Below are 26,896 nucleotides of genomic sequence, written 5' to 3' on the forward strand. Positions count from 1 at the left end.
CCTTAGGGTGGTGGGCAACCCACATAATGACTTAAAGCTAGCAAGCCTGTGGCTTATAGAAGCGGATTCCCAGTAGTTCCGTTGTCCAAGAAATGCATTCTTAAACTTCATGCATTTGTGCACACAGTTTTTTTTTTTTAAAGCAGGGATGCTTAAAAAAAAAAAAAATCACTGAAACATGTGGCTTTGAGTGTCTGCTGTCCCTGTTCAGCTCAGAGGACCCAGACCTGGAGGAAGATCATCCCAGAAGTCCCGTGTGGCTGTGGCATTCTTCTGGTTTCACCTTCTTATTTCACATGCATTTAAGAGCCTCCAAGAAAGCAGGAGTCTTACCTATGTTGTAATTTACACGTGCGGTTTGGGGTGGTGGGCTCCTTTGAAATTCTGACTCTTTCTTCCTTTCCCCCAGTGTATATATACACCTACCAGTAAGTGCTCAGAAATGAGGAGGGACAAGCTTGGCAGGTTCCTCCTAATGCAGCCTGGGTTAGGACCACAATTCGGTGAGTGATAGCTGTTGCACTATTGTGCAAACTACCTCTACCTAATACTCATTCTCCTCTCATTACAGAGTGCAGATACACTCCAGTGAAACACTCCTCCAGGTGAAGAGGTAAGCTCTTACAATTTTTGTTTTTGTTTTTCGAGATAGGGTCTCACTCCCGTCCAGGCTGACCTGGGATTCTCTATGTAGTCTCAGGGTGGCCTTGAACTCACAGCGATCCTCCTACCTGAGCCACCTGAGTGCTGGGATTAAAGGCATGTGCCACTATACCCAGCACTTAAATTTTTATTTCTGGTTTCTTATCCATTATTCCTTAATAGCTGCAGCCACACCCCTGATCTCCCTGAGCTTTAGTATGTCTTTTCAGCCAGGCATTTGTAGAGGAGACCAGCTCCTTTCTGCAAGTATCCCCACTCCTGTGGATGGTTAAACATTGACAGACATCTTTCTGTGCTCTGTACCTTGGTGGTCTGGAGTTGAGGAGAAGCCTGTTTCATGACTCATTTATCTTGGGTTCAGGAAGCTGGCAGAACTGGTTTCCTCATCTCAGAAACCATCTCTTACCATGCTCATTTAAAAATCTTGTAATACCAACCAAAGCTAGCAGGAATTGCTTCTCTCTGACTGGTATTTGCTGTCTCATGATCTTCCAGGTCAGGGATGCTCCAGTGTTTCTGGGTCCCATTGAGCTAATGAGTGTGGAAAGAGGATAGACCGTGTTTGACACTGGTCCAGAGACGGTGCCCACAAGGAATGCTGTTGAAGGCGCAAGCAAGGAATGCGTACCCCAAGAGCTTCTCCTCATCCTCATCTTGTGGACCACTACTACCTGAGGGGACAAGACTCAGGATTTTTCTGTCAGCTGCCCAATATTTTTGTGGAGCCTAGTCAAGAATTTTGTCATAGAACTGAAAATGATATTTCATTTTTGCATCTTTAAATCTCACTGCTTATAGTCTTAGCTATTTTTCCCTAAGAATCTTAAGCCACGTTTGCTGCTATTTTTTTTGTGTACCCTGATCGAGATGATTGACTTAAGCTTCCTAACAGAAGAGGAACAAGAGGCCATCATGAAGGTTCTGCAGCGAGATGCTGCCCTGAAGAGGGCGGAAGAGGAGAGAGTGAGGTAAGAGGTGCTTAGGCCTGAGGCAGTCCCTAGAAAGTAGGGCTGTTTTTTTTGTCCTTTTAAATCTTGATTGGTAGCTCTGACTTGTAGCCTAAACTTATGGGTTCCAATTTTAGATTTACTTCCTGGACAGAACTTCTCTTCCTTGTGTTTCTTAATTTGTCCCACTGGACTCACCCCAGTCAGAAACAGGATCTTGGTTAAACACTTGAGCCAGGCATGGTGGTATGGACCTGTAGTACCAGTTACTTGGGAGGGCCACTTAAGCCCACATATTTAAGATTAGCATGGGCAATACAGTGACTCCTGATCTCAAAAAAAAAAAAAAAAAAAAAATTACTAAAAGCAAACTCTTAACTTTCAGTTAATTAGTTAATTAATTACACCCCCCCCGTCTTTACAAATAAATAAAAATTTTTAAAAAAGTACTCTCTGACCAAGTAAATTTTCACTTGACTAGAGTCCTGCTAACTTTGATACACTATCTTCTTGGATGGAGCCCAAATGTTCCATGCCAACATTCCTACCACTTTTGCTCCCCTGTGTGGTAGAAAGGGCACTCCGCCAGGTTGCTGAATTACTGCGCTTTGTTATTAAGTGTCGCTTCTCCACACACCTAGTGTCCTGGCCCTGCCATTTACTGGCACTGTAGTCGTGAGTTTTGAGGGCAGTGAAAAACTTGCTGAGTGTCACTCAGTACTATTAACTTTATGGTTCTAACCAAGGTTTCCAAAAAGTACACAAGCCATATTCTTAATTCCTGGAATATCAGGACTATGAACAATGGGTTTATTTACACCAGTTCCCGTATCTCAACCCTAATTGAACAGGGCTGCATTACAAAAGAACATGCTGAGATTTGCTTCAAGCACTAGAGAACGTCTGATTATTGCTAGTAGTAATTCCTTTATATAGATGTACTTGGCAAGGTACAATGGGCTTAATGCGTCATGACTTTTTAGGATACTTTTGGGATATAATTGCTTCATTGGATGCATGTAGAAATTGACTGAGACAGGTATGGTGACTTCCCCAAGACAGCATAAGCAGTAGGTGTCAGAAGTGAGAGTCAAATGCCAGTTTTGCTAAATCTACCTTCTCTCCCAGATACGTAGCTGGTATCTGTTATGAGATGAGGTAGGACGTGGGACTGTGATCTTTCTTTCAAGTCACTTGCAATGCTTTGTGCTCTTGGTTGGGTCCCACACCTCACTCTCAGCAAGTGGGGTTCCTTGAGCAATCTCCCCAGGATGGTGGAGGACTGACACTTATTGAGCCATTGGATCCTCTTGGTAGCATGGATGCTTTACCCTTCCACAGCTTACAGTGCCCTTGGCTGAACTTGAGCTTCATGTTTCTCTTTTCAACCTTGAGTTTGGCCCTTCAGGGACCGCTCTACCCACCAGGCACCAGGCAGTCTGTAGCAACGGCAACAGTGCTGGGTTCTCAGACTCTCCTGTGCTCCGCTATATCTGAGGGTGCCCAGAAGCTGCTGTGGGCAGTCCTTGGTTTTTTTTCTTTTGTAATTAAATTATAGGAAGCTGCCTAGGTTGGCAAAAGAAAAGAAAGAGAAAAAAAATCTGCTGCCTACTATGTTAAGCCCTCTTCTCTGGGAACTTTCTAATCAGGGATTAAAAATCTCCTGTGGGGCTGGAGAGATGGCTTAGCGGTTAAGCACTTGCCTGTGAAGCCTAAGGACCCCGGTTCGAGGCTCGGTTCCCCAGGTCCCACGTTAGCCAGATGCACAAGGGGGCGCATGGGTCTGGAGTTCGTTTACAGAGGCTGGAAGCCCTGGCGCGCCCATTCTCTCTCTCTCCCTCTACCTGTCTTTCTCTCTGTGTCTGTCGCTCTCAAATAAAAATAAAAATAAAAATCTCCTGTGTATTTGCCCTTGAGCAGATCCAGCACCCAGGAAGGGTGACAGTGCGCATCAAAGAAAGACGTGAGATGAGGCCTGTGCACCCCGAGAGAGGCCATCTGAGGTGTGCTCCGCTCTGTAACTTCTTTGCTTCGGACTGGAAGGACTTGTAACAGATGGTTTGAAGCTGGCTGTTCCCGGGCCAGAACGAGTCCCTTAAAATGTTCCTCCATGGGCTTTCACTCTTCAGTCCCTTTGTCTTATTCACCTCAGTCTGTCTGTCTCTCTTCTTTGGTCAGTTACGTCTCAACAGCTCTGATAAGCAAAGCTGGGGACCATATCAGTTATTTTACTGACACGGTAAAATGCAGAGAGGAGAAATGAGTTACTCAGGATGCAAAAGATATGATGAAACAGGCCCCTCGTCAAGTGTTTTCCCTCTGCCCCGTGCTGCTCATTGAAAATTTTTTTCTAGAACCAAATCGTGAGGGTCCATTCATGACACCGAGGAAGAACTCTCTTGCATGGACTTTGGAGTCAAATCCTGTCTGCAACAGTAATCAACTGTGGTTCACTGGGCAAGTGACCTAACCTTTCTGAGCCCCAGAGGTGGAGAATGGTCAGGAACTGACCAAGTCAAGATTAAGTAACTAGTTCTTAATCTTTGTGGCATGTGGTAGGTGATGATACATTTTAATTCTTCTATTTTACCAACCACTCAGCCTGTGCCTCTAAAAAGGGACAGAAAACCCTGGTTAATAACGTGATTTCTTAGCAGGGAATTACTCCTAAAACTCTCAACTAATAAATGAGTGGAATTCAATTGCATACTTGGTGAATAGAAAAACTGTTCCTGACAATGATGTGAATGGAATTTGAGGATGCTTGAAAGCCTGATGACAGGCCTCAAGGAATTTACCATCTCATGGCTTTTACCCATTTAATGCATTATTAATTGCAAATTTAAAATATAAATTTTGTTCCCTTAACATGATCTGACAATGCTCCAGTTCTCCTTCTACTTGGGGGATGTGTCTTAACAACACTACCTATAGAATTATACTCTTATCCTAAGCAAAGCATCATCAGAAAGACAAACACGCCCCCCTGTGTTTTGTTTTGTTTTGAGACAGGGCCTCACTGTGTAGTCCAGGCAGGCCTCAGACATGTAGTGATCTTTCCGCCTCAGCCTTTCAAGTGCTGGGATGATGGGTATGAATGACTTCCATACAGTTCTTTCAGACACTAGTAACGTATGGGCCCACACACAGCCATTTCGATGTCAGTAATGGATAGTGCATCATTGACTACAAGGCCAGACACTGCTTCTGAATCCTTTTCAGCAGGGCTGAAGATGAGATTTAGCATTCACTTTGAAACCAGCTTGTCTTTCCCCATTTATATCCAAGGCTTTGAGGTGTTCGTATCCAAGCCCACTCAAGACGTTGGACACGAGATAGGTTGTATGTTACCTTCCATAATGATTTCATGGATGAGAAAAATGAGTATCATAAAGGGGAAGTATCTAATTCCAAAATCACCCAACCTGTTGTGGTAGAATATAGACTTGGACAGGGTGGAGTGTCCTCTGTGGCGGTCTCTGGGGAGCATATAAGGCGACAATAGTTCCACTGTTCCTATCCCAACGGTCTCCCACGCTGCCTCTCTATCTGCACTGACACGTGTTGGGCTCAGGTTATCCTCCTTTGTCCCTAACTCCTTTGTGGAAACAATTCACAGACCAACAGGAAAGAAGACATCAAGATAGACATTTTTCTCTGTCATTCCTACCCTCTGTCACTTTGCCTGTCTGTCTGTCTCTCCCACCCCACCCACGCTGCCTCATAAGGAAACACTACCATACATACACATATGTAATTTTAGTCTTTTATGGTTTGAAAATGACACACTGTAGAGGTGGCATTTCCTGAGCCTTTGCGTCACCCTGCCAGCAGGAAATTGCTGCACATGTCTGTCTGTACACCACACCAGCACCACGTCCCCCAGCCGCGCACAACCGCGTCTGTGTAGCTGGGCGTTTGTGCATGCGATACCACCTCTAGCCCCACCACATCATACGATTCCCAGCTGCCTGCTTAAGACCCCGTTTATTTAAGTGCAGACAGCTGTCCTGAAGAACTGACTTTCAGAAGCTCTGGTCATGTTTTCTTTCAAAGAAAAGGGGAAAGGAGACTTCCTTTTCAAGGAAACGGGGAAGAAACCAATGTTTACCAAGGGGCTGCAACTTACAGACATTTTCCCTTCAGCCTTTAGAGCCATTAAGCTAGAGAAATATAAATAGGGTTAAAGAGAGTAAGCCTGCCTTGCCATCGAAAGCCTGCGTACTTTTCACACCCTGTGCTACCCCTCAGCGGGTGGTGGAGCATCTGTGACATGCCCACAGCCTAAGAGATATCATTCTTGGCAGTTTTTTTTTTTTTACACTGTAGGGAACATTGGCAGTTTTATTTATAAGTGCCTTAACGTTCAGAGTCTCCACAAAAGGTTGAATCCTTGGTAGAAAGAATGAAGTGTGCTAGCTATCTTAGAAGCCAAAATTGTGTTTGTCTCTCTGAGGTGGGGAGGGGGTTTGGAAAGAGCATCAGAGAGTCAAGCTAGCTTCTGATCCCAGCTCTGTGTGATCTCAGACAAGTCTCTTTACTTCTCTGGGCCTTAATTATCTCATTTAGAACATGAGGCTATTTGTAACATTGCAGAGTTTCTTCCAACTTTCCTATTCTAAACAAACATCAAAGAGAATTGTATAATCATGCAATCTAATCATCTTGGCTAGAATATTCTAGGGGATTAAAGAGCTTCAAGAAGAAAAGCAAAATGTTGGAGAGGAGAGCAGTCATCTTTCTGGCTTCCCATTGAGCCTTACTATCCATGGCTGACTAGATCACATCAGCTGGGTCCTGTCTGTAACGTCAGACCCTTGGTGGTCATGCTGAAGACTTGAAAGCTAGGGTGTGTCTATGTATGAGCACAGCGAGGACGGGTGGGCTCGGAAACATTCTTCTTGTATTCTTCTGTAAGGCCTCACACTAACAGTGCTGCAGGTTGAATTTTCTGTATGATTCCAAGCACAAGCCTGGAATGTGCTAGGTAATGAATGGATGAAGATGTGAAGAAATAACTACACAGGGTTTAGATATGGCCTGTAACATAGAATAGGCACCATGGCCATCTTACGCTTTTAACGAAATTCTTTGTATATCATGGTGAAATCTTAAGGATTAAATGATATGATACATATTGAGGGCCAAGTATGTGACTCTGTACACAGTATATACTGTATCAGAAGTGTTCATGGAAGAAACAGGGGAGCACACAGGAAACTAACTGGGACTTTGGATAGGAAGGGTGACAAGACAATGCCCTCTCTGGACTGGGGCTCTCCCGTCATTAATGCCTGCCCAGTAGTGGTTATTGAGCAACTTCTGTATGCTAAGCTAACACAATGTGCATGTGTGGAGAGAGTAGTAAAGCCGAAAGAGTGTCAATGGCAAGCAATTTTCCCAGTCCCCCTTCAGCTGGAAGGTAGAGAAGCTGATCTTAATGTGGTTGGTATAATTATAGTTCAGGGAAAATGAGAGATAAATGAGACAGAAGAAGGAAAGGGTTTAACAGCACCATTATGGGATTATTAAAATGGCATGCATCTTTACAAAATTGGTCTTTGGTATCATGCATGTGAAGTTACCTACAGAATATCACAAGGGACAAAGATAGAAAAAGAAAGTGATTATTAAACCTAGTGGTGGTAATATGTAAATAACCCTTCCTGAATTTGGAAGACTTCTCATTCTTTTGCCACTTTAAAATAAAGGAGCCAGAACTCCTTTACTTGCCATGGTGGCGACCAGCCTCTTTGAGGGCCATGCATTTCCGTGAGTCTGACTCACACAGTGGGTGCTATCTGTGCATTCACCAGGAGCTTTCAGACAGTCATCTGGCCATGTGTCACTGGTGCTTGGAGGCTGTCATCCAGGCAAGAGATGAAGAGCTGCGCACAGGCCTGCAAAGGATCCTGTCCAAGTGCCTCTCGGGTGAACAAAACTAGCCTCATGAAGAGAGAATGGGAGCTGGCCTGGGAGGAGTAGTGATACTCTTTTGTTAAAGTTATCACCTTTGTGTATGTGTGTTTGCGTAGGGCACATGCCACGGTATATGTGAAGGTCAGAGGACAGAGACACTGATGCTCACCTCTGTGAGTACCAGGCTGGCGGGTCTACTAGCTCTGGGGACTCTCTTGGCTTCACATTTCATCTCGCCATAGGGGGGGCTGGCATGAAGATGTTGGCTACTACATCTGGGATTCAAACTCGGGTTTTCGTGTTTGACACAGCCAGCACTTTAGCAGCAGAATCGCCTCCCTAACCTGGCTTTGTGCAGTGTGCCGACAGACAGGAAATTTCACGATGTTGTTTTTTTCCCCCCGCCCTGGTCTGATGAGAGACGAGCAGTGTCACTTTGTCAGAAGTCCCTGCTGTGGTGGGAGGGCATGGTTCACTGGAGCTCCGCGGAGCCCGGATCTTCATTATCTCTTTCCTGACTCAGACTGGGGCTGGCTGCTGAGCCCTTATTTGCTTTGCTGACTTATTCACTCAACAAACAGTTACTGGGTATCAACTCTGTGCCAGTCCGTGTGCTACCTGCTGGAGTCATGAAAGGTGATTAAGATGTAATTCTTGTCTTCAAGGAGTTTGCAGAGTCTACAGATTACTGGGTAACACAGATGTGCAAACAGATCGTTGGGATATGATGAGAGTGCTAAGGGGAGGTGCTTGGGAACATGGAAAAGGCCAAAGCGTACCCTCTTGTTGCTTGGCCTGGGCCTGCAGGGAGAGACATGTCCTGGACAAGAAGCCAGGGGAAGACATCCAGAGAGGTGTCTCGTTCATTGGGCTCTTTCCAAGATCCAGGCACTGTTAAATACTTTCAGGCAAACATTTCAATGAATTGTTCAAGAGTCCTGCATGGAAGATCCTATTTTTTTTTTCTTTTTTTATGTTTGCAAGCAAGGAGAATAAAGTGAAGAATTGTTATGTAACCTGTCCATCTAGAAAGAATTGAAATTTGGATTTTGTCCTATTTTAGGAAGCCTCCAAAATCCCATGGACTTTTGCCTCTGATAGCTAAAGATCTTCAGGAGGTTTGGAGAACAGTATGAAGTCATGGGTGCTAACAAAGTGGGACGTGGGAGTAAGTGGGACATGGTAGTAAGTGATCTAATACGATAGCCCCAAGCCAGGTGGTTAGGGCCTCATATGACATTCTTCTCACTCTGCAAGCATGCTTTATATGAGTAAGTAAAGATGTATGGAATGAAAGCCCTCTCCCTAGGAGCTCATTCTGGCCAGGGAGGGGTGGAAGCCCTTTCCTCTTCTGGAACTAGACTCAGATTTGGTCTTATTTGGAGGAGAAATCAAGATCTGTAACCTTCAGTGTAGCTGGCATTGTCTGCTTCTACAGTGAGGAACCATTAGAAATGTTTAAAAGGAACTGCTGTCTCCTTGGTGATTCAGACTCATAAATTAATAATGCTGTCTTTGTCAGGATTCAGCGGTAGGATGTTAGGACAATGTACTGCTCAGGATTGTGATTGAGCATATACAGAGTTGGGGTATTTCTTCCTAGGTAGTTAGGACAGGAGAGGAAGGACCAGCAGAGTTTACTCTGGGTGGATGGACACTCCCCAGACATGCTTACAGAAAAGGAGATTTTCTTGCTAGGCCTGGATGACTGCCCTCCACCCCTTTCACCATTCCCGGGAATGCCTGTATACAACCCTTTTACAAGCCCAGCAACCACACTGGGCCATCCACACTGGCTAAAACAGACTTACCACATAGGAAAGGTGCCTTTTATCTTAAATGATGGTTATAAAGCCCTTTTGGAGGCTGAAGGGATAGCTTAGCTGTTAAGGCACATGCCTGCAAAGCCTAAGGATCCAGGTTCAATTTTCCAGGTCCCACATAAGCCAGATGCATATGGTGGCGCCTGCATCTAGAGTTCATTTGCAGTGGCTGGAAGCCCTGGCACACCCATTCTTTCTCTCTCTCTCTCTCTCTCTCTCTCTTTCCCTCTCTCTCTGTCTGAAATAAATAAAAATAAATCTTTGTTAAAAAGTCCTTTTGGATTTGCATAGCACATAACATATATCTTCCAAGAGTTCAAAGTTCCTTGGGGGCTTTTATTACATTTTAGTGTATCTCCATGAATAAGAACAGATAATTTTTTTTTTATTAAATAGAGTGGTGCACAGGTTAAAAGATGTTATTTGAAACAGTGTTTTTTCAGCCCATATAAATTAGGCAGCATTCCGTCTCTTCTTTTGGGTTTCAGTTATTGAGTGAGTATGAATGACTGTGCAACCCTTCAGAGCAGTGTCTGAACAAATGGGGCTTGCCTGTAGCTCCTTTCTGAAGTTTGATCTTTCCTGATTCTCACCTGCCTTAAGCACACAGGATATGGTGCCCCTTTCTGTCTAGCAAAGTCTCTGTTAAATTCATTTCACCACAATTGGAAGGACTTTTGTACTGGCAACCATCTACCTGTTATTCAGTGAGTGTTTAATAGGGACCAGGCAGGTGCAGAGGGTTGATTATATGTTTTATAAATTTATTTAATTCTCAGAGAAACTCCATGAGATGTGTCACTGTCATACACTTTGGCAGATAAGGAAACCAACGTTCAGGGAAGCTTACTAAATCATTCCTGTGTGGGTCATACTCATTTGAATGGTAGACACAGAGAAGTACAGCCAAGAAGCAAATGTTCAGGCATTGTCTGTGGATCATGGATTCTACCTTTGAGTTTAGAAAAAAATCCTTGACATTGCTGGCTTTGAAGTCAAAGAGGAACATTTGTTAGTTGTCTGGAAGGCTTGTGGCATATAAATTATTGAGACCTTCGTCTGCTTGTATGAATACAAACTTCTCCATGCAGTGTCACAGTAAGCTCATTTATTTACTGTGGATTCTCAGTGAAGTAAAGCTTTTGTCCTTTTGTAGACATTTGCCTGAAAAAATTAAGGATGACCAACAGCTGAAGAATATGAGTGGCCAGTGGTTTTATGAAGCCAAGGCAAAAAGGCACAGAGACAAAATTCACGGTGCAGATATCATCAGAGCATCCATGAGAAAGAAGAGGCTCCAAGTGGCAGGTAAGGTGATTGGTCAGTATGTTATAGCTGTTTGGAAAGGAGGGTGGGGAAGGATTTGTCATCACTGAAATCAGCTGAGAGAATGCTTTGAATAGTGTGTGGCCTTTTTGTTCAAAATCTTCTTGTCTTGGATTCAGATTGAAGAAGGCAGGGCCAGGTGACATGCCTTAGAGGAAGACAGGAAGTTCTTTAGGCATTGTAGCGGTTAATCTCAGTCATCAATTTGACATAGAAAATGTGTGAGGGATTTTCTAGATTAGGCTAGTTGAGGTGGGAAGAGCCACCTCACCTGTGGGCAGAATGCTTCCATGGGCTGGGGTCCTGGACTGCATAAAATAAAGACAGCTAGCAGAATCCCAGCAGCATTCATCGCTGTCTGCCTCCTGACTGAGGACGTCATGTGGCTGTGTGCTTCATGTTCCCACTGCCATGCCCTCTCCTCCGTGATGGACTCTATCCAGTGTAAGTCGAAATAAACTGTCATTCCTTGAGTTGCTTTTGTCAGGTACTTGTAACAGCGATGAGAAAAGTAACCACATACAGGCACCATGCCCAATCCCAGCAGCCTATATATGCTTGGAGATGGTAAGGGATCTACCACCTCTTCCTTGGCATTGCACTTGGAAATTGAGAACATTTTGAGTAAATGAAAGATGTAACTGAGATATGCTTCCCTGGTCAAGGATCTTGACATCTGGTATTTTCTTAGTCAACCAACCACAATATTTTAAAGGACTATATAGGCTTACTGAGAATTCTTTTTTTTTTTTAAGCCTTTTTATTTATTTGTTTTACAGAGAGAGAGAGAGGGAGAGAACTGGCACACCAGGACCTCAGCCACTGAAATTAAACTCCAGACACTTGTGCCACCTAGTGTGCATGTGCAACCTTGCACTTGTCTTACCTTTGTGTCTCTGGCTTATGTGGGATCTGGAGAGTTGAACATGTGTCTGTAGGCTTCGTGGGCAAGTGCCTTAATGGCTAAGCTATCTCTCTAGACCCCAAATCTTTTGATTTCCTTACTAACTGGGTGCCTTGTAACTACCTAGCTCTAGATAAGTTATTATAAGCCTCTGTCTAGTCTGTAGCATCCAACATATGATAGACATTAATTATCTATTTTTCACTGTAGCAGAAAATGTAAAAGGTAGGTATTCTTTCCCCATAAATTTTCTTGGGCAAGGTGAGGGTAACTTTCCCAAGGTCAGTCTGTTGGTAAATGGCAGGGCTTAGATTTCAAATCTTCCTGACACCATGCAACACTCTTTGCAGATAAGGGCTGACTGCTGAGTATGTATAATGCATTTCTTGCAGCTCTCTTATTTTGAAAATTCACCCAGACATTAAGAAAGTTTAAGGGTTACTGATTAATAGTGTTGACTCTTAATTTTTGGTTGAAGAAACTGGACTGGTTCATATCCATACCTGTAGGGAATAGTTCCCTCTTTGCAATGTATTTGGAAATTGGAGGCCCTAGTATTTCCTGAAATATCTCTCTCTCTCTCTCTCTCTCTCTCTCTCTCTCTCCATATATATATATTTATTTGAGAGGAAGAGAGAGAGAGAGGAAAAGGCAGATAGAGAGACAATGGGTATCAAGGCCTCCAGCCACTACAACTGAACTCCAGGTGCATGTGCTACCTTGTAGATCTGGCTTATGTGGATACTAGGGAATCAAACTTTGGACCTTAGGCTTCTCAGGCAAATGCCTTAACTGCTAAGCCATCTCTCTAGCCCTTTTACAGCCTTTTTTTTTTTTGTTTTGTTTTGTTTTTTTTTTGAGGTAAAGTCTTGCTCTAGCCCAGGCTGACCTGAAATTTGCTATGTTGTCTCAGGCTGGCCTCTGACTCACAGCAATCTTCCTACTCTGGCCTCCCAAATTCTGGAGTTAAAGGCATACCATGCCCAGCTTGCCTCATCTTTTTAATAATGATGAAAGTATTCTTGGCATTTACTGACTATATGGCCTTAGGCACTTTTATTGAATTTAAACAATTTTTATTTATTTGAGATAGAGAGGCAAATAGAGAGGAAGAGAGAATAGGTGCACCAGGGCCTGTAGCCACTGCAAACAAACTCCAGATGCATGCATCATCTTGTGCTTCTGGCTTATGTGGGTACTGGGGAATTGAACCTGGGTCCTTATGCTTCACCTTATGCTTTATCTTAACCAGTAAGCCATCTTTCCAGCCCAATTTTATGATCACCAGTTTCCAAGTTAATAAACAAAAAAAAGTCTCCCTCCTTATAAGATAATGACTACCAGAAAACTGTACAGTGCTTGGCCATTAGCTGTCTCTCCACTGATGCTAACTATCAGAGGCGCAGTGCAAAGAAGCAAAAGAGTTTATTTCCTGAAGAGAAATCTCCACACCTGAGCTGGGTGCTGAGGACTGTTTAGAATTTGGATGTGTAGAGAGCTGGGGATGGGGAAAGAAGCATAGGAAAAGACTAGACTCTTCTGTGTCCCAGGGTCAAGTGTCATGTTGGGCTCATTGTCGATGTTTCATAAATGCTTGGCAAGGTTGATTCTATCCCAATGAGAACTGCTCCCTGCTCTCAGCATCCCCTGGCTATGCACATTCAGTCCGGACTCCCGTTCTGGTCAGATTAATGGAGAGGGCAGTGTAATTTGGTGCTAGTGGACTCTTGGGTTACCTGTACCTGTGTTCCCAGAAGTCTGCTTGGGAGGGAAGGAGCTAATCTCATGGGAATGTACTGACTTCTCTCGTAGCTGTCATCCTGACCTGTAATTCAGTAGTTGCCTTGGCACTTGGCATGACCCAAGGCTCAGATTTGAGTCCTTAGCAATAGGAGTCAATAAGAGAGGTATAGATGGAGGTAAGAGCTAATCCTGCTTTATCATTTCCTGTTGCAGCTGAGCAGAGTAAGGACAGAGCAATGAGGGCAAAGGAAAGCTGGGTGAATAATGTCGACAGAGATGCTTTCCTCCCCCCAGAGCTGGCTGGCGTCGTGGAAGAACCAGAAGAGGATGCAGCACCAGCAAGCCCACGGTAAGACAGACCCTGCTGCCTGCCTGCGGGTTTATGTCTCGGTTTGCTGTGGGGCAGGTTGTGGGTGTGTACAGTGCTGGGCCGGTGTCATGGGTATGGGGCAAGGGGCAGTGTTTGGGAAGATTCTGGGCTCTGATGGGAACAAGGCCTGGACGGTTTGCCGTGTTTGGTTTTTATCTCTGGAAGTCATGTTGACTGCAGGATAAAGCACCTGGACAGCAGCTGCTGGTTGGTACTGTGACTCTGTAGCAGTGCTGAGTTCACTTCTTAAGCTTTACTTTCCACAGCTGTAAAAGAATGATATCTTAGCGGGGTTGTTGGGCATTTAAATAGCTGGTAAATGTAGAGTTATTTTTAAAATATTTTCACTTATTTGCAAGCAGAGAGAGACAGAAAGAAATAAGACAGAAAAAAAAGAGAGAGAATGGGCAAACCGGGTCCTCCAGTTGCTTCAAACAAACTCCAAACACAACCACCAACCATTTTGTGCATCTAGCTTTACGTGGGTACTGGAGAATAGATCCTGAGCCCTTAGGCTTTGCAGGCAAGTGCCTTAACCGCTGAGCAATCTCTCCAGCCTTGAATGTAAAATTCAAAACACAGTTTATAGCGTAAAGTAGGTATCAATAAATGGAGGGATAGGCTCTTAAACACAGATATTTTAAAAGACCAGAATCGCATATAGATATACTCATTCCCTTGGTGCTTCCCACTTTACCTATTGTTTCCTATACCCCTAATGAATGAAGACCTGACTTTCATAAAGAAAGATGAGGGGCTGGAGAAAGCTTAGCCATTAAGGCACTTGCCTGCAAAGCCTAAGGACCCAGGTTCAATTCCCCAGTACCCACGTAAGCCAGATACACAAGGTGGCGCATGCATCTGGAGTTTGTTTAATAAAAAAGGAAAAGAAATATGAGGCTTAAAGTATTAGAAACACTAGGATAAAAAGGCACAGCCATTTAGATTCAGCACCCAGCATCTGAGAGCATGTCTTACGATATGGGTATGACAAGGTGTTGCTGGGCACAGAGCACAGACCAGCTGGCAGGCGCCACAGAAGAGGAAATGTGACAGCTGGTAGTGTCAGAGACCAACTCAGCTCATTGCACAGTTTGATCCAGCTCAGATCAGACTTTCCAAGCATTCATTCTGCCTCTGAGGCTCGAGAGACAGAGGTGTTCAAGCAAAGTTCCTCATGCCTTCTAGGGAGGGTGTGCATTCCCCAGATTTCCTCACTTCGAGCCCAAGATATAACTTGTAAGGGTTGTGTCTGCATTTTTCTTCATTCCTTATATAACCTCAGACAATTCTTTTGGGTCTTTTTTGCTTTTTAGATAGGGTCTCAGGTAGCGAAGGCATGCCTTAACCTTGATGTATAGATGAGGGTGACCTTGAACTTATGATTCTCCTTTTTTTTTCCCCTCCCCAGTGCTGGGATTAGAGGCATGTACCACTCCCTGTAGCTTTATTTGGTGCTAGAGGTTGAACCCAGGGCTTTATTCATGCCAGGCAAGCACTGCACCAACTGAGCTACATCCTCCGATTGTGGGTCTTATCTGTGCATCAGAACAGAGTTGCTTAGCTAGGATGTTGTTAGATTAAATGAAATGAGGAATGGGAACCACTTAGAATGTCTCAGGAAGAAGGAAATTTGGCCATTGCCAGGTAGCATTGTAATTATGGATCAAGTATGGTCAAAAGCAAGAGTGTAAATGGTGGATGTATCCAGCACGCCTTGCTCATTACAGGCCAATTCCATTATGAGTGGTCTGGGTGGTAATAACTCAGAGTGTACGAGGAGCTATTTTCACTTCCTCCTTTCCAAGTCAGAAGCTGCGCTTTCCATGGAATCAAGTTCCTGCCGTGTTTCTCACTTACACTTTAACCTTTGTGAACTGGGTGTGTTAAGTGTGTTTTGGGTCCTGTGTCTTTAGACTAAATGGATTTCAACAGAATGACTCAAGAACTGTCAATATTTTCTTAGCCAGGATCCAGGGTTTGGGGAATGTGAGACCACAGTGGCTATAAAGTGAAATTACTAAGCTTCTTAAATAGGCTTGGTGGCAAGATCCTACATTGAGTTGTGGCCATGATTCAGTGGGGTCTAACCTATGAATTAAAATGCCATGGGTGCCCAGCAGGTAGTCAACCGTGGGCAGCTGTCTGCATGCATTAGACTCGCCTTTGTTTGCACCTTTAGCACTAGGAAGCACAGAGAGGTTTATGGGCAGAGAATACTGTTCCTTTCAGACTGGCAAAGGGAAAACTGAACACTCACAGTTTTAATCCTGGCAACTAACTTTCAGCTCTGTGTTGGCTGGACCAGCACTTCATTAACTGTATTGAGGACTTCCTTCATTTTTTTAAAAAAAAATTATTTCTAATCATCAACATTTATTTTATGTTTCATAAAATATAAAAACAAAATACAAGAGCAACAATAATGACGTGCAGTGGATCACTGATCATATGCTGGATGTCTCACCATATCACTATAAATCATTCTCAACATGTGCTCTAACCTCTTTATTAATCTCATTGTGAATCAGTGATAAGCAGCTGATGTTCTGGCATTAGCCCATGGACCACACATGGATAGCACGTTGTATCTCCTCCTTAATGTAACTGTTAAGCACACATATACACAATAAGCCACAGGATATGATTTAGCCAAAGTGGAGACCACAGGATAAAGATGTAAAGCACTTCCTATGTGGGTCATAACCCTACCCATACATGAAGTGTAACACATTCTGACTTCTGAGGCAGGCCTGTACCAGCCTGAGAAGCCTTTCTTTGTTACTTGAATTAACATGTTCTATGAAACAAGTTTGAGGATCTAGGTACCACTGACAGTCTAGTGATGGGCTCTGCTGACCAGGGCCTTCGATGCCTTTACTACTGGTGCTTCTATGGACAAAGGAGCCTGGAAATGGACTGACCTTTCCATTTTTCTCTGTTCTTCTTTTAAAAAATATTTATTTATTTACACACAGAGAGCTACAGACAGAAGAGAAACAGATAGATAAGGAGAATGGGCATTCCAGGGCCTTCAGCCACTGCAAACAAACTGTAGGTGTATGTGTCACTTTGTGCATCTGGCTTTACATGGGTATTGGGGAATCAAACCAGAGTTGTTAGGCTTGACAGGCAAGTGCCCTAACTTCTGAGCCATCTCTCCAGCCCTCTCTTTGTTCTTTTAAGATGACTTCTTTGAGGATTGGCCTCCTGATAGTTTATATTGTTTTGGTTCTATGACTCCAGATGGGCCCAGACCTGTGAAAAAACAATAGTCACTCAAGTATATTCCAGCTTCCCAATTCTTTCCCCCTTCTAGCTCCTTCTCATATATTCTTCTCTGTTCCACACTCCTTACCTGCCCCATAGTAGCATTATTTATTTCTCCTTGAAGGGATCTAACACGAACTCTAAAAGTGTATAAAGAGTGCTTGACTTCTTCAAATAACTTAAGCCTATATAGACGGAAGTTTCAATTTTTTTTCTTTTGCTTAATGGACCACCTTCTGAAAGTGGTCCTTATCAGCTTGTGAGTAGCACAGACAGGGCATTGCAGAGGTGTGGAGAATATGCGTAGATATGAGCAGTGAAGATAAAACTGCTGATTCATGGGTGGCTCAGACTTGCCTTTAGGATACGGAGTAGAAATAAAATCTTAAATATCTATTTGTGATCACCTGAAAGCACGAATGTGATGACCTCCTGGCATCCGGTAGGATAAGTCATTCTGTAGGGATGCTAGTAGGGAAACTTCATTCTTCATACAGCTGCTTATTTAGTCAGTCAGCATATACTGAGGACCATGTCAAGGTGGTGGCAAAGAATTCAGAGAGGAGAAAAGCTTGGCCTCTGGCTTCTCAGAACACACTTCTTGGAGAAGGACTGATGTGTATAACCATACATGGTGTTTGATTTGATAACGGTATTTTCATTTTAATTTAATGTGCTAAGGATCAAATGCAGGTCTCGTGTATGCTGGGCAAGTGTCCTACCACTGAGCTAGAGCCCTGGTTCTGTTTTTTTATTAAAAAAAAAAAAAAAGAAAAAATAAGATAAGATCTTAGTAATTTGCTCAGGTCGACATCAGGCAAGTGTTTCTCATGCCTCTGCCAGCTGGTAACAATATTTAAAAGCCTTCTGAGTACAGACAGCAGCATAGATTACGTCCCGTATGGAGAGAAGGGATTGTCAGGGAGATTCTGGGTGTAGTCTCGTTTGATTCTTGGAGGATGAAAAGGGTCACACTGGATGTGAGGAGAGGGTGACACAGGCAGAGGGCTGGCGGACTTTGGCATCCTGGAGACATGGATGTATTTTGGTTTGACAGGTCTGCTGTGTGTGTGGTGAGCAAGTGTGTGGAAAGAAACAGCAAGCAGAGCCCTCAATGCCAGTCATGAGGCTAGAATTTTTCATTAAGTCACAAGGAGCCAACAAATTATTATTATTATTTTTTCTGAGGTAGGGTCTTGCTTTAGCCCAGGCTGACCTGGAATTAATCTTGGGCTGGCCTTAAATTCACAGTGATCCTCCTACCTCAGCCTCCTGAGTGCTGGGATCAAAAGAAGCTTTCCAAAAAAAAGATCGTTAGTGGAAAAAGATAATACTATTTCACAGCCAAAGATAGGGTTAGACAGGCAATGCCCAGCTCAAATTACTGATGTTTTTTAAATTTATTTTTATTTATTTATTTATTTGAGAGTGACAGACAGAGAGAGAAAGAGGCAGAGAGAGAGAGAGAATGGGTGGGCCAGGGCTTCCAGCCATTGCAAACAAACTCCAGACACATGTGCCCCCTTGTGCATCTGGCTAATGTGGGTCCTGGGGAATCGAGCCTCAAACCAGGGTCCTTAGGCTTCAATAGGCAATCTCTTAACCACTAAGCCATCTCTCCAGCCCATCAAATTATTACTTTTTAAAATTAAGTTTACTTGAGTGATCATTCTGGCAACTGGGCAGGATAGAGCTAACATGACTTCTGTTATACATGTCAGTTCAATTAGGAGGTTGTAGCAGAAATTTAGGTGAGAGATGGTGACAACTTAATTGAGGGTATGGACAATGAGGAAACACATGACTGAGCTGTAAAGATGAAACTGAAGAGTGCTGCGGTATTTGTAAGGCACAAGGCATATCTAATAATTAACATAGGGTATAGAAGCTACTTGAGAAGAGGTTCTCAACTGTAGTCTGTATGCATTTTTGTATTGTCCTGTCCATCTAGGTTCATTAGGAAAAGGACTTTTAGTTTATGCCTCTATTTTGTTTTACTAGTCTTAGCACTTAGATACTGCCCTACAAATATTCTCTGGAGTGCATGAAGAAAGGAGAGTTAGTGAATGAATCAGTGCAAGAAAATAGTGGATGAGATGGTGAACTCCTAGATAAAGAATAGGTGGTGAGTGGTGGTTGGGACTGATGAAAAACAAACTGATAAATAAATGGACAGTTGAATTAGGTAGTTTGGACCTCAGGGAGTGAATAGAAAAAAACTAAAAGGGAGAGAAAACATTATGAGGTGTCAACAAGACTGATCTAGCCTCCACTGTTTGGCTTTACTGAGTCTCTTACTGCGGAAGCATCTTCATGAGCACTGGGGGGATAGAAAAGTGGAAGAGAATCTGTGCTGTCTCTAAAATCTGCTTAACTATGGGAGAGGAGCTTTTGAGCTGGAGACCTAGAAGGCATAGAGATAGGAAGAAGGTTGGCTAAGCCTGAGGTATGTAGTGCCCATTAGTCTAAAATCGTCTCTAGAATCTCTAGGTAATAATTCCCAGAGTTGAGGCAGAATGGGGTAAACCTTTCACCAACACATTTCATTCTATGACGCTGATGGGTTTGCACCTGGGCACTTACCTATGAAACAGAAAAATGAGTTCCCTTGCTGGCAGAACAGAGTTCTCACCTAATTTTGTTTTCAGCAGACTTGAATCCTGCTTTCTGTGTCAAAGTAGTGAAAAGTCCTAGTGTATACTTCATTGCCTGTCTAACCCTATCTTTGGCTATGAAATAGTATTATCTTTTTCCACTAACGATCTTTTTCTTGGAAAGCTTCTGTTTGTATAGATCTAACTCCCTCTACCAGAAGAATTAGCTACTTCTTTTACCTCCAATAATAAGGTCCATGTACGAGCTTGCTCTCAAAGGCAGGGTGGGACAATGAATTTGATACCTCCGCCCCAGGAATGGATAGCAAATTCAGTAATGTAAAGATTTAATTTCTATGAAAATACTTAGTAGCAGAGGCCAGTAAGTTGAAAAGGAGACATAAAGGGTGGAGAAAGGAAGGGAGGAGGATACTTAATAGGTTGATATTGTATATATGTAATTACAATGATTGTAATGGGGAGGTAATATGATTGAGAATGGAATTTCAAACGGGAAAGTGTGGGGGTGGGGAGGGAGGGAATTACCATGGGATATATTTTATAATCATGGAAAATGTTAATAAAAATTAAAAAAAAAAAAAAAGATTTAATTTCTAGGAAGCCTGGACTATAGAATCACTTATATGAAGGTCTTAAGAGAATAGTTTATCTTATCAAATTTCTGATTTATTCAAGTCAGCATGGTAGCAATAAATTAACAATGGCATCAAAACTTTCATACTTTAATAGGAATATTTGTGTCCAACATATCTATATAATGAACTATTGTAGCATTATAGGACTGTATACCCACAAAATAATACTGACTTGAAGGGTGTAGCAGTCATTTTCTAATTGTCTTCCTTCACTCAGCACTGAGCTATTTCTTCAGACGTTTCTTTATTTGTTAAGGCATCATTGAGTACTAGCCTGTGCCAGCAGAGCTGGATGATGGAGACACACAGCATTAGGCCCCCCAAAATTCACAGTCCAAATTAAGACCAAAATAATGTTTAGAATGTAAAAAAAATGCATGCAGAAATAATTTCTGGTTCTACAAACAATATTATCTAACATTTTAACAATCTTTAGCTAATTCTGTTTAAAGGCTGCTTCTAACATCACAGATCCATTTTGAAGAATGCCTGAAGGAAGAAAGTTACAGAGCAGAGGGTGTGGAATCTGGCCTGCTTCACAGTTTAGAAACCTCATCACATGGAATGTATTGTGTATATTTTATATTCAGGACACACTCTACTACACTCTGGCAGGGGAGGACTTCTAAGAAACAAAAGATACAGTATCTGGTCAAAAGAGGCTATATTCTCTTAGGAAAAATAATACATCTATATATAGATCTGGCCACATGATAGCAAACAGTACCAGCCAGGGAGCAGATTCCTAATCCAAAGTGCCAATGAAATGTGCTCAAATGAGACAAGGGAGAGCAACTCATAGTCGGGATGATGCAGAAGGTGAATTTGGATTGGGTTTGAAGAGGATAGAGATTTGGGCAGAAGTTGAAGACGGGAAGTAGTCCCAAGAGTCAGTCTGGACCATTTTGACAAGGGGAGTCAACACAGGAGGGCTGGGGAGATAGGCTGGAGCAGATGGTAGATGATCTCTAGTGCCATACTGCTGAGTTCAAACTTCACAGGAGTGCGAATTCAGGGAAGACAGTGGGCAGAAGGGAAACATGACTCGAGTTGTGTTTTGTCCTACTTCAATGTAATGATGGGAAATGGAATGGATTAATGGAGTGGAACTTTCTGGAGACCACGTGTGAGGTCTACGAAAGTAAAGGAGGCGTCAGTACAGGCAGGAAAGAAGAGACAGATGTGAGAATCACTGAGCCATCACTCCGGCCTTCTTCGCTCAAACCACTGCTGTGGTAGGTAATGAACGCTTCCAGCAGCAGCATGGCACAGCCATGATTAGCTTTGTTTCTGGCATCAGTCACACGTAGATTGGAATCCCCAGCTGAGTTTGTGACATCAAACAAGTTACTTGATGTCTCCAAGCTGGAGTTTTCTCACAAGCAAAGTAAGAGAAATGATGCATACCTCAGAGATACTGTAAGAATCAATTGACAATAAAGTGGTGGTTGCAGTAATGAGTTTGCCTAATAAAGGACAAGCAACCCAGCATCCCAGTAGTCTGAGAGAAGCAGGGCTGCCAGGGAGAGGGTGCATTTTTAACAGATTTGGCAATACAAGGCTTGCTTCAGTTTTTTCCAGCTGAGCTAACCATGTACTGTAGCTGAATGAGGTTCCTACACACATTTCATTTTTCTCTCTTGAAACCACAAGATAACCCAGTGAATACTGTCTGTTGCTGCCTGCCCTTTGACTGGCCTTCAGTTATCTAGTCATTTGCCAGTCATGTGCCATGCACTGTACAAGATAGTCAAAGTTCTCTTGTGGAATCTGGCAGTTTGCTTTACTGTGAGTGGCAAGATATGCACACAGAGAACAAGGTTGCATGGCATCCATGAAATGCATGCTTCTGTAAGAGTCTGGGGTTCATATCTAGGAAGAAGAGACGACATAACATACAATTTGGGCAGTTGAGGCTCAGTGCTTGGGAGCACAGGGACTGAATTTTCAGGCAGCTGAGGGAAAACAATGTAGAGGCTATACTCATCCTTTGGGGTTGGGGAGTGGGAAGGAAGAAGAAGATGGCAGGGGAACATGAACATTCCTTGGAACCTCCAACCTCAGCATTTGGCTCAGGTCCTTTATTTGACTGCTTTATTTATTTTTCTTTATTTTTTTTTATGTGAGAGAGGGAAAGAGAGAGAGCGAGAGAGAGCACATCAGGGCCTCCAGCCACTGCAAACTCCAGATGTGTGTGCCCCTTGTGTACATGTGCAACATTGCACACTTGCATCACTGTGAGTCTGGCTTATGTGGGACCTGGAGATTCCAACATGCACTCTTAAGCTTTGCAGTCAAGTGCTTTAACTGCTAAGCCATCTCTCCAGCTCTGACTGCTTTATTTACTGAAAGAGATTGTGTAAAACACTGGAAAACTAAATATGCTATTCTTCATATTACCCTTAGCCTTTTCATTTGCGTGTATATTTATGTGTAGTACATGTGCATGTTTATATATGTGAACACTTGTATGTGTGTGAGTATACATGTGGGGGGGGTGTGCATGTGTGAATACAGTTGTGTGTGGGTGCATGTGCACCCACGCCAGGGGTTGATGTCAGGTGCCTTCCTCAATGGCTCTCCACCTTATCTTTTGAGATAGAGTTTCTTTTTTTAAGAATTTATTTATTTATTTATTTATTTGGGAGATGGAGAGAGAAAAAGGTACAGAGAGGGGGGGGAGAGAATGGGTGCACCAGGGCCTCTAACCACTGCAAATGAACTCCAGATGCATGTACCCCCTTGTGAATCTGGCTTACGTGGGTACTTGGAGAATCAAACATGGGTCCTTAGGCTTCTCAGGCAAGTTCTTTAACCACCAAGCCATCTCTCCAGCCCTGAGACAGAGTTTCTAACTAAACCTGCAGCTGATCAAGTTGACTAGAACTATGCAGCCAGCAAGCCCCAGGGATCCTCCCGTCACTGCCTCTCCAGCGCTAGCATTACAGGCACGTGCTGCCATGTTAGGTGTTAGGCATGCAAACGCGGGTTCCCATGCTTGCATGGCAAGCACGTTACACTGAGCTGCCATCCCACACTGTCCACTTAAAATGATACTTGGAAGAAATTGCTCCCCAGTTCCAAGCTATTGACTGCTTTCCTTGGGTGGACAGTGACTTCTGCCAGCAGCCATGCTTTTCTCAATTCCCTTTGACTGATTTATGCTTTAGAGTTTGTCTACATAAGGCCTGTCAAAATTCTGATTTCATTATGTTTCTCTTCTTTTCCCTGTGCTTTCCATGACATCCCTCTCCCCACTTCTCTTTTCCTATCTCCATGTGACCAGGCTGTCTGTTACACCTTATCAGCTCTAATTCCATTTTGGAGCCATGAGGAAAGCAATGAAGGGAAGAACAATTTACTTAAGGGTCTTTTTTCTGGGACTAACTGTACAGAAGTAGCAATAGCAATGCAGAACTAAGAAAAGAAAGTGAAGCTATGGGAACAGCTAGTGCACGAGTATAGTGACAGTAATCCTGGGCACGATTCCATGACCTTGTGGCAAATTGCTTCCCTTCCTGGGCTTTTGGTTCTTCTGCCACATGGGGAAAAGCCAGCACTTCCAGAGGTATTTTCCAAGCTCTTGGCTATGATGTCACTAAGAACTGGTGGAGTGTAACAGGGAACAGTGGTTTCAGCCAATAGTGACTTCACCTCTCATGCCTGAGGCAGGCTGTCTGAGTTGTTTGATTTTCCTCCTCTCATGGGTTTCTGTGACCTCTTTGCCTTTCTTACTCATAGTCTAGGAGTGGCCTGTTCAACGCATCACTCTCCAACACTCTTATTTTTCTTTCCCCCTGGGCTGCTCTGACTCTGTAGAGAATGTAGTCTACAGAATGCTTCTCACCTCTACAGAGCGGCTCCAAGCTTTTCTACCCTCCTACCAAATTCTAAATGTCCTTCTTGTCTTTGTTCTGTATTTGAATAGGAATTCATCTGGCCAACTTGGACAGCTGGTTGAGAGGTCCTAGGACATTACCTAAACCCACCAGCCTTCCTCCACACTCTCTTGTCTGCTGTCCTTCTGTCCCTTTGCCAAAACACTTGTCTTACTAAGCCTTTTCTTCAGGTATTTCCTATATGCATGACAGTAAACACTGCTATAGAAGCAAGTGTCTTTGGGACATGATGTTGGCTATGAAATCAATTGCTCACTTTCTAGCCTACATCTGATCTTAGAGCTGACTTTGAAATAAAATCATTTCTGCAAGTTTAAAAAACCTCTTGTGTGCCTGGTACCCTGAGACAGATTTAAGATTCCTGGTAGATATTTTCTTCTTGCTTCATGCTGGTCATCTGTCTTTGTGTCTGGTGTATAATCATGGCCCGGCTTCAGTCCTTCTCCCTCCGTGGCAATTTGATTTATAAACATCCTTTCTTGTTTTTCCATGACAGCTTTTAGCTTAGAGTCATGATTTATGCTTCTTTAAAGAGTGCAGTTTTATTCTCTGAATTATTGTTTCTTTTGCAGTTCTGATGTGGTGAACCCAGCTTCTACTGTGACTGACACATCCCAGGAAAATGCAAGGAAGTCAGCTTTGTCTCCATCTAAGGTAGACTGAGCACATATTTCAAAAATTTTCATAATTGGTGAGAATTCCATTTTTATAAACATATCATCACACCATGATATAAAGAAAATCGGGTCATACACTGTTGTTCTATACATAGATAATTTCAGCTATTTAATGTAAAAAATCATTCCTGTGTGGATAAAGGTGAATGAGTACTGGGTTCATATTGCCAAAGACTAGGCTGTCTTCCCCTTGGAAGTGAAAGGTCTGTTTGGTGCTGGTGCCACTAGGCATGTGGAATGTGGCTTATTAGTATCACCTCAGTCTTTGTTTGCATTCACAGCTTCCTGAACCACTTTTTGAGGTTTGCTTCTAGGAGGGAATTGTCAATTTATGAAGGTTTATATACAGAACTATAGAAGTTTACAAACAATAAGCACTGACACTGAATTTTTATGGTTAAAAACTTTTGATATTTATATTCTCTGTGTCTTTTTTTCTTCACATTTTTATTGATAGCTTCCATACTTAGAGACAATAAACCATAATAATCTCCTTACTTTTCCCTTCACAAATCCATATTCTATCATATCCCCCCCCCTCCATTAGTCTCTCTTTTATTTTGATGTCATTATCTTCTGCCTATTATAAGAGTCTTGTGAAGGTAGTGCTGGGCACTGTGAGATCATGGATATCAAGGCTAATTTCGTTCTGGATGATTGCATTGTAAGCAGTCCTGCCCTTCCTTTGGCTCTTACATTCTTTCCACCACCTCTTCCACAAAGGACCCTGAGTCTTGAAAGGTGTGATTGAGATATTTCAGTGCTAAACATTCCTACAACACATGTTCTCAGCACTGTGGTGCCTTTGGGTCATCCCAGTGGTCACTGCCATCTGAAAAGAGAAGCTTCTCTAACAAAAAGTGAGAGTAGCATTAATATATGAATATGAACATTAAGTAAAGTGCTTCCAGGACAGTTTGGTGAGCATAATATATGCATTTAGCCAGACAAGAGCAGGCTTTTCACTCCTAATGTTCATGACCTCCCCTATCATAGGCTTTTGATTAGGTTTTCAGTACCAGGCACTTATTCCCTTCTATAGAATGGGCCTCCAATTGGTTTTCCCTATAACAGACATGTCACTGTTGCACTCTTTGGCTCATTTAGTATGGCTGGCCATACTTGAGGCTTGCAGTGTCCACTGTTGTCACCACTGCTAGCTTCTGTCTCCCATAGTGCTGCATGCATGCAGCTTTTCCCAGCTTTCAGTCAGATGGTCTACAGGGAGGAGGTTTTCAGCTCTGTCCCAGTTTGATTTCTTGGTGATCTTGCAGCTCAGGCATAACATTGAATCTTTTATTAATGTAAAAGATGTCCTGTGGCAGGAGGATCATGAGGCAGGAGTCAGCCTGAGCTACACAGTAAGGCCCTATCTCAGAAAGAAATAAAAAAAAAACAACTGTCTACTCATATCATGTCTATCGTTAAAATTGACCATAGCAATGACCATGAAGCACTTCAAGACAATTAACACGTCTTTGAAGGAAAGGTCAATCACAACTAAATTCACAGAGCTCTAATCTAGCACAATGACTACTGTGGTGTGAATAGCCTTGGTGGGAATCTGACCTGATTAGAGACCCAAAGCTTGCCCCTCACCTTGACCAGGTGTTTGCTATATTCAAGACCACGTTTAATCACCAGTTAGATTTAATTTGCATGCCTATTTCTGAGTGAACATAAAAGTGTTCTGGCAATGAGTAGACTTCATACAATTTTTAATTGTTGGTATGATGTGTGGTAATTTTATGCTAATCAGATTAAAAAGTCCCCCACCCAAACATATCAGATAGTAGAATGGACTGGGCAAAACTATCAAATCTGGGAGATGGTAAGCATTTGCTAACACTGACTTATTGTTATGACATTTAAACTAAGTTTAACAAACAATATTTCTCCCCAGCAAAGAAAGAATCCATTTAATAGCTCCAAGTTGCCAGAGGATCATTTATTGCAACAAACCAAAAATGAGCAGTCAAAAGATGGAAGAGCTGGTTTATTTCAGATTTCAAAACAGGGTAAATATTATTTTTATGGACTAGATATTTTTATCTCCATTATCTGAGGTCTGGGGAAAATTCTCTGAGTTTTTTTCACTAAAATAA

The 26,896-nt window shown here is 42.9% G+C and overlaps 1 protein-coding gene across 6 annotated transcripts in view; it reads left to right on the forward strand.

Annotated features, from left to right (window-relative positions):
- The window catches only part of Sytl2 (synaptotagmin like 2), a 120,898-nt gene that overhangs the window by 54,887 nt on the left and 39,115 nt on the right, over positions 1-26,896 (forward strand). For all 6 annotated transcript variants that reach the window (XM_045146337.1, XM_045146338.1, XM_045146339.1 and 3 more), the window contains 6 exons: positions 572-613; positions 1,159-1,631; positions 10,509-10,660; positions 13,539-13,674; positions 24,687-24,768; positions 26,695-26,809. In XM_045146337.1, coding sequence (XP_045002272.1) covers positions 1,531-1,631; positions 10,509-10,660; positions 13,539-13,674; positions 24,687-24,768; positions 26,695-26,809 — 586 coding nt within the window. In that variant the 5' untranslated portion in view covers positions 572-613; positions 1,159-1,530. Of the gene's footprint in view, positions 1-571; positions 614-1,158; positions 1,632-10,508; positions 10,661-13,538; positions 13,675-24,686; positions 24,769-26,694; positions 26,810-26,896 lie in introns of those variants that run through there.

The sequence above is a fragment of the Jaculus jaculus genome, chromosome 3, assembly GCF_020740685.1.
Source record: "Jaculus jaculus isolate mJacJac1 chromosome 3, mJacJac1.mat.Y.cur, whole genome shotgun sequence".
Taxonomy (NCBI): Eukaryota; Metazoa; Chordata; class Mammalia; order Rodentia; family Dipodidae; genus Jaculus; species Jaculus jaculus.